We start from the raw sequence: 13,431 nt of genomic DNA, 5'->3' as shown, positions 1-13,431 counted from the left end.
CTGACTCTTAAAACCATCTGGACTGATCCAACCTGCCTTTATATTATTCCCTATGAAAATGTCACCTGGCCTTTAGTATAATTTCTCTGTGTTTAACCCTTTTCATTTCCCTCCATAGATTGTCCTTCTATCATTCTTTATTCATATGAATCCTACCCACACAGACCAAAGATATAGTTCCCCACTCTAGTCATTAACTGAACACTTACCAGCTATCTTTTCATGTCTGCTTATAGTTTCTCAAGCCATATTATAAGTTCTTTGTGGGCAAACACTATAGGTCTATCTCTCAGTATATCTAACAATCAAGTACACAGGGAACCTTCCATAAAACCTTGCTAAAGTGCCACAGTGCTAAGCGGAGTCTAACTAGATACAGGGCCTTCACTAGATATTACTAATTTAACTATTATCCTAGAGAGAAAAGATTGATAATGAAGACTTTATCATGTCTATAACATAATCATCTTTAAAAAACCCCAACAATTACTCTTTTGATTAATCTGGTCCCACAGGTCTATAAAACACTTAACAGTAACTCAAAGCATGATGTTTTGATCCTCACAGATACAGTCTTCATGGATTCCACATATAGAAGAGTTTTTTCCTAAATAAATCACAGAAGACCTTAATTCCTGCTATCGAAGCACACATGCAAAGTTGTCAACTGTGGCAGAATTATGGTAATCCCCCTTAAAGCTATCTCCCTAAAGTAACCAATCTTCCAAATACTCTCTGACATGCAACATTCCATCTAACTAGTAAGCTGCAATAGCTCACAAACACTTGTTTAACATATGCGGAATATTTCTGAAGTTAACAGGCAGCAATTTGGCAAGATCAATAAAATGTACCTTATTCATTTCTCCCTCTGACAGATTGTTCAAAACACAGAGACATATATCTTGTGACATGCTCTAAAAATTTTATTTTAAAAAGTGAGAGAAAGAATAGTTCTTAGTATTCCATCAGATCTGTTCACCTAAACAACAGCTTTTTCTCTCTAGATTTTAAGCACTGAGAATACAGGGACATGGAATCGTGTGCCCACCATTATATCCCCAGCACCCAGAACAGTGCTTGGCATTAGCAAACTCACAATAAATATTTCTAGGAAAAATTAATAAAAGAATAAACAAAAAAACAAATGAAAGATATTTCTTCAATGGAAGAATAGGCTGCAAACCTTTTTATACAGATAAAATAGCCATAGGGGCCCCATACACCCACTTGGGTAACTGCTATTCCAGCAGCAGATAAGATGTTTTGAGCTAATTCCCTCCCTGTCACTCGGAGCAAAAGTGCATAGAGATGGACCCTCTCGGGTTATTGTTGGTTCCAGAAAAGGAAGCACAGGTGCTCTGAGTCATGATAGTTTGTTTCTATCAGGAAGTGATGGGGTATCAGAATGGATGAGTTCCTTCTTCTTCACCCCTCTTCTCAATATATGAGGAGAAAAGGCAACCCTGGACACTGATCAACATTTAAATAGAATCCTGAAAAGTTCTTAGGATTATTAGCTTTCTCATACTACCTGGGTTTTCAGGCCATGCTGGACAACCTTATATAATAATTTCACATAAAAATTTGAAGTTAGTCCTCATATATTTTTTTATCTTTCTTATCAATTATCACTAAATCACTAGCAAAACTCAACTTTCTCCCAATTCTCCATTTTCTCCTCCCTGAGTACTATTCTATTATTTAGAGCTCATCCCTTCTCACTTGTCTTTTCATTCTTGATCCTTCCCACAGAGCCTCTGTAATGATTAGGTCACTCTGGAAATTCTCCTACAACTTTAATCTCTTTAAAATCACTGTTCTTTGAGTTACTCGAGAAGTCTTCCTTAGAGGGCATGGTTTTCCCTGGGATTTTTTATAGTAGAGGTTCTTTCTTTCTTTCCTTCTATAAATATTCATTGGTCAACTACAATTGCTAGCCTTTACATTTCCCCATATACAAGAGGGCCTGAAAGTAATACATCTTCATTCTCTTAGTTTCTCCGTCAGGGAAAATATAGAATAAGTAGATAAAATTTTTACCAACAATGCAGGCTAAAAGACAATGGAATCATGTTTTAACAAATAACTACTAGTCTATAATTTTCTACCCAACTAAACTATCATTTCAATATGAGAAAAAGCCCAGCTGGTATGGCTCAGTGGCTGAGTATCAACCTATAAACCAAGAGATCACCAATTCAATCCCCAGTCAGGGCACATGGCTGGGTTGCAGGCTCGATCCCCCGTAGGGGGCATGCAGGAGTCAGCTGACAGATGGTTTTAGAAAAGGAAGAAAAGTAAATAAAAAAGCACAGTATAAATTTAAAAGACAAAACAAGACAGCATATATAAACCCAGATTATAATTACTTCTGAATTAAAATAATCAAGTAAAATACAAAGAGACCCTCAGATTGTCTAAAAAAGAAAACCTAGATATTTGTTTACAAAATCAACATATTAAACAAAAAGATAAAAGAAAGAAATTGGGGAAAGATTTAACTGAATTAAAGTTTTGTAATTAAAATTAATATCAGACTTTAAAAGACTTTAAGGAAAACAACTATTGACATATAAATATAAAACAAGACTAGTGAATTTGACCAGTATCCCAATTCTACAACTTAACCTCAGTCTATATAGTTATATACTTGTTATCTTAAAATGCACCAGTAACCCTGGCCGGTGTGACTCAGTTGGTTGCAGCATTGTCCTGTACACCAAAATGTGGCAGGTTTGATTCCCGATCAGGGCTCATACCCATGTTGCATGCAGCAGGCAACAGATCTATGTTTCTCTCTCACATCAATGACCCTCCCTCCTTCCTTCTCTCTCTCCTTCCCTTCTTCTCTCTTAAGATCAATCAAACAATATTTTAAAGAGAGAGAAAAAAAGATAAAACACAGCAATAGTCCCAATTCATGAATGCTATGATCAACAACTTAAGAGGACATATCTATCACAGTTCCTGTGTCCCAGTAGTTTATCAGTGTCCAATAGTCTCATCAGTGTGGGTATCAGCTCTGAATTTGCTGGCCCCTTGGATTCAGCATTCCCAACCACAGCACTGTGGCATATAAAACAGATTCTTCCACTAAGGTTTCATAATGAAGCACCCGCGGGTAACATATAAAGAAACATTTCTAAAGGCCCTAGTCTCTCTTATTTAAATTAAAAAAAAAATTAAGCATAATGTATTGTTTATACTATAATTATTTTGTAAAGAAAGAAAATATATTAACTTTTAACCTGATACAGTCTATTATTCAATTACAAACAAAAAAAGTGGAGTCATTAAAAGTCTAATTATCAAATAAACAATGTATTAGAACACTTCAATGACTATATGTTTTAATGTGAAAATAGCACTTCTGTTCCTTTAAGTGAATTAAATTTAAAATATGTTTTTAAAAAATAGTTCAATAGCACTAAATGTTACTTTATAAACTGGAGATTTATATTTATAAAAGACTTGAATGCCATTTTTAAACCTAAAAATTACAATACAAAAACCTTTCATTTGCTGAAATTGCCATGATCTGAAGTGTCATTTACTTAATGCTTCACAGATGTATGATGCCAAATTGTTAGTCAGACTGCAAAGTATATTTAGTTAGGAAAAAAAATCTTCAAGAACATGTTTTCCTATATTTTACTGACATTTACATGCGGCACTATTTGAAATGTGTCATTTATTTGCACTTTATGATCTATAAATGAAGCTCTCATTTTCTTTTTCCAACTCAAATACGTTGTTATTGTGACCACATAATAGCACTTTGTTTAAAGACACCATTGTGTGTATAATCCCTCAAACCAGGGTCATGTGCTACTTTGTCAGATTTTTAACTGGACTTTTCATCACACTTACTCTTTGACCTTTACCCCAAGGGTCTTAGTCATCACTGAACTGTTACTGGGAGGATGTTTTGCTACACAATTGAGCCCCCTATTTATCATGGGCCTTAATGTACTTGCCTGTGTGCATTGTCAGGACAGGACTAATTTACCACCAGGTCAGTATTACAAGAGCACAAATAAAGAAATTCGGCTAACAGGGACAAAGATGGAAGAGACCATGGGTCTGTCCTGTGGCAATATGAGTATGCGTAAATAAATGGAAAATTTGGTGTCTATTAATATGTATGAAAGGCTTTTAAATGTCATGACTGTACCAAGAGAGTCCATTATGGATCAAGTACAATCAGCAACAGTAGAGTAAATATGACTAAGAAACTGAAATGAAAGATGGGAATATTAAGACAAAGGAATTTTTCTGACTAAAACCTATGTGAATAATTAACATAGCTCTCTGTGTATTACTCAGACCCTTTAAAATCTCTTACTACTATTAATTGCAAAACAGTAAAGTGGGGTAAAATTTTTTATAGGCTCCCCAACAATGCGGAGGCTGTTTCTGTAGCAGGTATAACTATGCATATATTAAATTCACCAATTTCCAAGGAACAGATTGTGTCATACTTTGCTATATCTGTAACACACACTCTCTTAAACATATAATGAAGTAAAGTTAAAGGCTTACTTACAGAAACTCAATTGTCGACTTTCACAGAATTCTGCATATTGGGCTGAATCCATAATTCGAGTTTGTCTTTCTGCTCTCTAATAGATAAAAATAAAATGGCACAAAAATACTTTGAAAGCAAGTGGACTATTGTATGTTTTCACAGCTAAAACTTAGAATTGAAGTTCCATGTCCTTTGCCTTCCTCTTGGCAATAGAGTAGCACTGCCCAAAATACCATGACACATAAAGTTAAAAGTAACAGTTTTGAAGCTTGTTTCTTTTGGAAATAAAGTATAAAATACCATTTTCCACTAATCTGTTATTGCCATTATAGTGGAAGAAGAAACCAAAGGACTTCACTTCTCAGATTGTGCACTTCTAAATTTTCTAAAGTATACCCTTCTTTAATTAAGGAAAAGAAAGAAAGAGAGAGAGAGAGAGAGAGAGAGAGAGAGAGAGAGAGAAAGAGAGAGAGAGAGAGGGAGGGAGGGAGGGAGGGAGGGAGGGAGGGAGGGAGAGAGAGAGAGAGAAAGAAGAAATGAAAGAAAGAAGAAAAGAAAGAAAGAAAGAAAACTGTGAGAAGACAATAACCAGTCACATAGGAAAATTATTAATGATTACGGTCCATCTGCCCTGAAGCTGGGATTTTTAAATATTAAATAGGAGTCAACAAATGGGGTCCATAGATTTCCCTTCAGTTAGAACATGGAGCCAGAGCTAACAAATCCATATTTTAAATTGCAAAGAAAATAAAGAAAAAGGTAAACACAACACAAATCCTTTCATCCAAGTCCAGGTATGACTCACAGTTTGGTATAGCTTCACTCGTGGGTTTCTTATTCAGTAGAGCAGATGTTTGCTGCTTCATTGTCCCACACGAGGTAGGATAATTATAATTCCCCCACAGTTTGGTGGGAAAGAATACGACCGCTTCCGCTTCCTTGGCAAGGGAAGCATTTTGAAATGAGACAGGCTGGTACTTTTTGGAATGAATTTCTAGCCAGCAAAGGAAAAAAATTCCCTGAGATTTTAATTTCTTTTCTGCTTTGGAAGGACTTTCAGCAAGTTTTCTTTATCATAGTTGTTGGAGTACATAAATACCACTTACAATGTCTGTGGATATTTTTATATCTTTTAAAACTAAAATTATTCTGTTTTTCATTTCATTTGATTAGGGGGAGTGATCACCTTAACTCCAATGATATATCCGTTGATGGGATGAGGAATGGTACACTAGTTTTGGCTCAGTACAGAAAAGATATACATGGGGTTGTGGGAGGCAAGTTAACATTTACTAACTACTGTAGTTCCTTCTAAGACCACTGAGTACTTTCCCTTTTCCTTCTCTTCCTTCCCTCCCTCTCTTTTGTCTTTTCTTTCTAATCCCTGCCCCCCACAAACACATATATGCACTGACACAAACCAAGACTTGTTTATTGATCCTGTAGTTCAAGTATCCTTTCTGAGCACATGCAAGTAAATATTACACACATACGCCCGCACGTGTGCGCGCGCGCACGCGCGCGCACACACACACACACACACACACACACGTATGTATGCATCCTCGTGTGTGGATACGAAACATCATGGTCCTTAAGGATATAACACTTCGTGAATTTTTATGTACTTAGAAGAATTTTTTGATATGTGAATGCATGATTTAGTTTTGTCCTTTTTAAATGTATCTAAAACAACATTTTTTTGTTACTGGAGAACAGGAAGGATGGGCTAATTTTTGTGTTTTGAACATAAATTAATTGCTATTGTGTTTATTAAAACTTTGAAAGCTGATAATACTCTGCCTGTCTGTCTGTCTGAGTTTGACTATAGCAGGAACTTCTCAGGTTTGAATTTCTAGAAAATATCTGGCATGATAAATAAACAGACATTGACAGAATGAACAAGTGCTGCCAGTTTAGTTGAATCAGGGAAAGTGGCTACCACCGTAACGTAGCCAGTCTTTTAAATAGTAATAGCTAGCATTACTATTGGTCTTCTTTGCTACTTTCCAGTTAGGCAGCCTCATCCACCCAACACATGCTGGACAGAAAGGGCTTAGATAAGCATGAAAAAGACAAAGTTCCGAACAGGATCCTTAAGATGAACTTTTCTTCTACCAAGTTGAATAATCAAGATTTGACTTTTACAACTATGCTCACTGATGTCCCAGCAGTAAGGATTTCTAGAATTGGGAGTGGGAGTACTTATTCTAAGAGGTTAAGGCTGCCGGGCTGCCAGCTGTAATTGAGGTGTGTGGCTAGCTGGAAGATTCTGAGCCGCAAAGCCTATCATCTGACTACAGTTAAGAGACACTAAAAGCCTTTCAACAATTACAGCTAGTTTCATTCCTTTTCTACACTGTCTTCAGTGTCTGTTCTCTTTTCTTCAATCAGCATCTTAGTTTGAGTTCAATTCCTCTGTCACCTAAGCAGTAACCTTAGATCTCCAGAGTCCCATGAAGCTGCCATTCACTAAGTGCCTAACACACAGCAAACAGGGCAAAGCAGTTAATTCAACAGCAAAGATTTATCGGCATACAAAATGATGGCATGTTAGAGCTAGAGGGTGGCTAAACTTTCACCTATTTCATCCTCTCATTTTAAAGATAAGGAAATTGATGTTCAGAGAGAAGTCAGAAGTCTAGGCCTACTGATTCCCAAGCCAGGCTAGTTTCATTATAAAAAGCTGTCTCTAACCTGTAGTACTTTTTACCTCCAATAATTCTCATTGTGTTACTAAAACATGTTCTGTAGCCCCTTTAATTAACATGCCCAAACTGTTCATGAGAAAATAAAATTAGTGGGGCCCTAGTTCAACAAAGAAGGCACAACCCGGGGATCACACAGTGCCGAGTGCACAGGTTGTGAAGGACCTGACAGTGTACTGGATGCTGTAAAGGTGCCACAGGTGTGTGGAGTCACTGTTTCTCTTCAACCTTCTGGGAGCCACACAAGGCAGGAGCATAGGACCACAGAGATAGTATCTGGCTAAAAGCTGCCTTGTCCATTGACCTTGGTGCATCATGAAAATATTATCATTTCCTATGTGAGTCACGGCCTGGAAAAGCATGCACACTGCTCAGAGAGTGGTCCAGTGAGCTCAGCATGAAATCAGACACAACCTGGGACATGAGGATGATGAGGGTGACACCTCTCTCTTCCCCATCAATTGTTTAAAATAACCAAAAAAGAGAGACCAATATGGCCTTATTGAAGAATTACCACCATTCATCATCTGCTTACACTACCTCTTGTCCTTACACTATCACCTTAAGTCCTGGGAAAGAAAGGAAATACCTAACCTTCATGGATTCTGTGTTCTTTAAAAACAGTAACTGTGTTTTGCTTCTATAATCAAGCATTGGCCAATGTTTAGCTTGGATTTACTGGGCCTCAGTAAATGTTTGCTGGCTCGCTGAATGACTGGGCAGATGGATTGACGGATTGAGGCAAAAGAAATGCATATAAAATCTTGTTGGCAGATCTAAAATCAGAAACTGTAATATCAGTAATCAAACTGCATGAATTCTAGAGAGGGTAGGTAGTCTTTTTAACCAAAGACCCATAAAAAAATCAAGACGCTGGCCAACATTAAATGAAGTTTGGCTTTTATTTTCTGTGTTGTCCTATTTCCACTTTCCCTCTGCTCTGTGCAGATGACCTGTTCTAATCCCCATGAAAGCACACACTGGCCGTCCTGTTTTACTCCTGCCACAGTTAAAAAAATCTCAGGAAAAAATGCAAGAGGTAAAAATCACAAACCTAGTAAAACAGTATGATCAGAATAACAATGCCCACTCTTCACATAGAGCAACATCAAAACCTTTAAGATAAACAGCTAATTTAAAGCATACAGTTCATAAAGTAAAATGTGGGTCCTAAATGACCTAGTCTGTGGTATATCACTGAATCATCAGAGTAAGTTTATCATAGTGTTTATTCATCCTGAACATTCTCCAATTACTCAGTGTTCTTCTGATCTCAGACTGCCACATGAATGTAAGGTCACCGCTGGGGTAGTCAGCTCCCGTATCTGTGAGTCCAGTTGTCATCTGTCAGCTCCACCCACTCCATGGCTTCTTTAGGCATCAGCAGTGCTCTTTTTCCTCTTTCTTTCTTTCTTTCTTTCTTTCTTTCTTTCTTATCTTACTTCTTCCTTTCTCTTCCTATTCTTTCTTTTCGTTCTGTTATCTTTCCGTTTCTTCTTTTCGTTCTTCTTCACTTCTTTCCTTTCTTTCTTTCTTCTTTCTTTCCTTTTCTTTCTTTCTTCTTTCTTTCTTTTCTCCCTTTTCTTTCCTTCTTTTCTTGTCTTTTCGTTCTTATCCTTTCTTCTTTCTCTTTTCTTTCTTGTTTTCCTCTCTCCCCTCTGCTCTTTCCTCTCCCTCTCTGTCTTTCTCTGTTCCTCCTTTCACTTCTTCTTTTCTCTTCTCTTTCTCTTTTTTCTTCTCCCTTTCCTTCTCTTGTTCCCCTCTTTCCTCTTTTCTCTCCCTTCTCTTTTCTTTTATCTTCCTTTCCTCCTCTTTCGTTCGTTTCTCCTCTTCCCCTTCCTCTTCTCTTTCTTTTTTCTTTTATCTTTTTTCTCTTGTTCTTATCCTTTCTTTTCTTTCTTTCTTCATTTTCTGTCTCTTTCTGTCTTTCGTTTCTCTGCTTTCTTCCTTTCTCTTCTTTCTTCTTTTTCTTTCTTTTCTTCTTCTGTCTTCTTCCTTCTTCTTTCATTCCTTTCTTTCTTTCTTTCTTCTTTTACCTTTCTCTCTTTTCTTCTTCTTTCTTTTATCTCCTTTCACTTTTCTTCTTTTTGCTTTTTTTCTTTCCTTTCTTCTTCCATCTTTCTTCTTCTTTCTTCTCCTCCTTCTTTTACTTTCTTTTTTTTTCTTTCTTTTTGCTTTCTTCTTTTTCGTTCTTTTTCTTTCCTTTTACTTTCTTTTTTTTTTTTCTCTTTCTTTTTCTTTTTCCTTCTTCTTTCTTTCCTTCTTAATCTTTCTTTTCTTTCTGTTTCTTCGTTTCTTCTTCTTTTTCCTTTTTTATTGCCTTTCTTTCTTTTCTCTTTTTTCTTTTCTTCCATTTCTTTCTCCTCTTCTTTCTTTTCATCATCTTTTCTCGTTTCTTTCTTTCTTTCTTTCTTTCTTCTTTCTTTTCTTTCTTTCTTTCTTTTTTTTAAAATTAAATTTATTGTGGTGACATTGGTCAACATCAACATATAGGTTTCAGGTGTGGGTTTCTAGGTTATAAAATCTGTATATTGTGCCGTGTGCCCACCACCTAAAGTAGCAGTGCTCTTGAGCACTCAAAAATGTGCTACACGCTCAGAGGTTTTTCTGAAATGGAACTTCATTAGTGTACCATACGGCAAAGGATTACCACATAGGGGCAGACATAGAAAAATTCCTTTGAAAGAATTACTTCTAAAATTTTCTAAACACTTAACAATATTTTTAACATGAATTGGAATGGTTCTTAAAAATGCAAACCAGAATAAGATATGTTAGTTGTTCACTCATCTCACTACCAAGAAGTTACAGCCTTTTCTGGTTATTGTAAGCAAATATTGTAAAAAAGGCGAATGCCATGCCAGATGAACTTTTTTTTGGTTCTACCTAAATGAAAATGGGGAAGCAAATATCTCTACGATGCAGTACCTACTACAATTTGTGTTTGTTTAATCTTGAACACAGCAGACGGTTATTATATATTTGTTAATTTAATTTTTTGATTTAAACTTTTCATTTTGATTAATGTGAAATTGGTTGTATTTTTGAATAAGCCTTTCAGCATGACAGGCAGTGTCTGCCCTGCTGGCACCAGTTTGTGTCCTTGCGTCCCAGGCCGGAGGACTTACCCAGCACACAGTTCACTTCCATCCTCCTCAGGCTTTCCCTGCAGCGTATGCAGGCTATAGAAGCTCTGCGCTGGCATATCTCTTGGCAGCTTTTCAAGACACATGACATTTATCTTTCCTCAGCAATACTGAATCACAGAACATAATTTTTAAACCAAGATAAAAGTTTCTCTGCTCTTACTTCTACCTCAGATTTTTTTTAAAAAATCTTATTTTGATGACTCTTAGAAGTCTTACATTGGAAATGCAAAGTCCTTTCTGCACGGAAAAGGCAAAATGCCAATGGTAACCTACCAGCTACTTCACGTTAGACAGAAATGGCTGCTGGACTTGAAAACTTCAGATGGAGGAGTGGTGGGCAGCGGTAGCCAGCAACCTGGCAACATGTGAATTGTGGCATGGCATGCGTGTTCATGTACGTGGTGCTCTGTTGGCAGCAGGACACTAACAGATCAGTGAACATCACAGAATGCTGAACAAACTGAGAAACCATATCCCCAATGCACAGTAAAGAAGGGAACTGAGCCGAAGCCAGTTTGGCTCAGTGGGTAGAGCATCAATCTGTGGACTGAAAGGTCCCAGGTCCAGTTCCGGTCAAGGGTATGTACCTTGATTGCAGGCACATCCCTGGTCAGGGGTGTGCAGGAGACAGCTGATTGATGTTTCTCTCTTATAGATGTTTCTAGCTCTCTATCCCTCTCCCTTCCTCTCTGAAAAAAATCAAATATATATATAATTTTTTTTTTTTTTTTTAAGAGAAGGGAACTGAGATGCAGAAAGGTTAAGGGTTTACTGAGATTGTGCAGAGGCAACCCAGTGCCCAGGAGGATTCTGTTCTGCTGTTGGGTCAGTTCATAATTGCAGATTCCCCTATGCAAGAGTCAAAAGAGTCTCCCTGGAACCATTCGGTGGACTTTCACTGCCGCTATGCCAATGCCCAGCTCTCATTTGGGCCTGGAGTACTGCAACAGGTTCCTAGCTCGTTCCTTCCACATTTTTAAGCTCCTAGCCCATCTGGGCACAACAATGTTAAATAGAAACAGAGAAAAGGCCTTGCACACAGCGAGACCTTTCCCACCTCCATCCCACACCACTCTCACGCTCTGCATCATAAACAGAAACAAATGGCTCTCACCATCAAATTCAAGTTCAAATGCTTGGTCTACTGTATAAATTCTTGGTTTACTACGTAATCTGACCCATTCTAGGTAGGCAGACATTATTTTCACTGAAATGTGACATTTTCTTTGCTTTCTCCCTGTAATCCTTTGCCATATCCCCCCATTGCTGTCCCCCCTCCTTCATTACTGTGCTGGCCATTTCCTCTCCCACCCACATGGCAATTCAATGCCTTTTCCTTTTGGGATAGATACCACCTCCTCTAGAAAGTTTTCCCTGAAGGCCCCAGGTGACATGCTTTCTCTCTTCTGAAACATATTTGTTCTTACACATAGCATTATTCTCCTGCACTTTCCAATGTGTGCTACTTTTGTCTCTCCTAAGAAATTATAGCTGTAAGAATGTATTAACGGAAAAAGCAAGTTGCTAATTAGAATGTAGGCACCTAGAGCCAGCTTATGTTTAAACACACAGAGATACACCACACAATGAGTGTGCAAATGTTTAGAAGCGAATATATTATACTTTAAATAGTATTTGTCTCTGGGGGTAGTTCCAGAAATTTACTTTTGCAGTTACACATTTCAGTACTGTTTTAATTTTTGTTTCTTAAGTGAATTAAAATCAGAAAATAACTTTAAATAAAGAATCTTTCCCCTGGAGTTAATGTTGCTTGACTTACAGAGGTCATTAAATAAATGTCCACATACAAAAATAACCGAGAGGCAGAAAATCACAGAGAGGAGCACATGCTTGGATAGATGTTCAAGAGACAATATGAATATGTTACTGTGATATTGAGCGAGTCAGCTCAGAATCCTGACTGATGTAATCTTCAAATCAAATGTTTATTTAAATTTGACTCAGAATTTTCTCTGAATTATATAACTGAATAAACATATTTTGTAGCCTAAACAGTAAAGGTTTCCATTGGTGCTAATTTGTTCTCCCAGTGATTTTCATAATTTACCAATTTTGTGTGTCTAAGGTATTAGGACTATATTAGAGTAATCATATGAAGTTTCCTAAAGAAATAACTGTGGAGTCCTTGAGGACATTCAAAGGATTTAAAAGGAATTTTGTGGTAAAAACAAGTGAGTAATTCTCAGCAAGTACAAAGCATCAGTGATTACGAAACACACAAAGGAATATTTGTGAAATTAGTTCATAACAGAGTTGTTTCAAAATATTGGATTTTTGGGGTCTATATTAATTAATGTAACTATAAAAGTTTTTTCTTTTCTCTATATTTTAAACTATCAGGAGTGAGGATAAATTGGTTGTATAAGGAAAATACAGTTTTTATTAAATAAAAATACATTTAAAATTGGATTAATGTCTTTAAAAATTTTAAATATGGATTTATTAAACTAGCTGTGGGGAAAAGTATACGCACTAAAGTATTTCCTGTCCTGGGATAGAATGTATGCTAAGAAAAGTGTCGTGTTTTTTTTGTTTTTTTTTCAATAACCTAGTACTACCATACAATCCAAAGCCGAGTTTAACTGTCAATCTCCATGTGGTGTTAGTACTAATTTTTACTAATGTTCTCCTGAAACTGCAAACATGCTCTGTAATGACTAAGCTGGCAAATAATATGAAAAGCTATATGCATTTCTGCCCAAACTAGTTCTTAACGTAATAGAAGACTGACATCTTTTTTTATTTTCCTAATTGAGGATACTGAAACCCATTCTTGTGGTTTTCATTTGGCTGTATTTCTAAAAGTGAACATAATAGGTTAATATGTGTAAGCTCTTTAGGTATTCTGAGTAATGTTCCTAAAAATTCTCATTGTTAATGTCATATCCGGATGAGCTGAGATGGCTTCAGTGTCTAGCAAATATATAAGGATAAGTTAAATATTTTGGTCATTTAGGGTAAAGCTTCACAATACTGCCGGAAAAAAATATGTATAGAAAGTCACTATTACACAAAATTCAGT

The 13,431-nt window shown here is 36.7% G+C and overlaps 1 protein-coding gene across 2 annotated transcripts in view; it reads right to left on the bottom strand.

Annotated features, from left to right (window-relative positions):
* The window catches only part of SUPT3H (SPT3 homolog, SAGA and STAGA complex component), a 393,577-nt gene that overhangs the window by 92,392 nt on the left and 287,754 nt on the right, over positions 1-13,431 (bottom strand). For both annotated transcript variants that reach the window (XM_045573190.1, XM_045573189.1), the window contains exon 7: positions 4,550-4,625. In XM_045573190.1, coding sequence (XP_045429146.1) covers positions 4,550-4,625 — 76 coding nt within the window. The remainder of the gene's footprint in view (positions 1-4,549; positions 4,626-13,431) is intronic.

This window comes from Pipistrellus kuhlii, unplaced genomic scaffold, assembly GCF_014108245.1.
Source record: "Pipistrellus kuhlii isolate mPipKuh1 unplaced genomic scaffold, mPipKuh1.p scaffold_m20_p_5, whole genome shotgun sequence".
In the NCBI taxonomy this organism is placed as follows: domain Eukaryota; kingdom Metazoa; phylum Chordata; class Mammalia; order Chiroptera; family Vespertilionidae; genus Pipistrellus; species Pipistrellus kuhlii.
The sequence above is the reverse complement of the archived record's forward strand: the minus strand, read 5'-3'. Positions and strand labels throughout refer to the sequence as shown.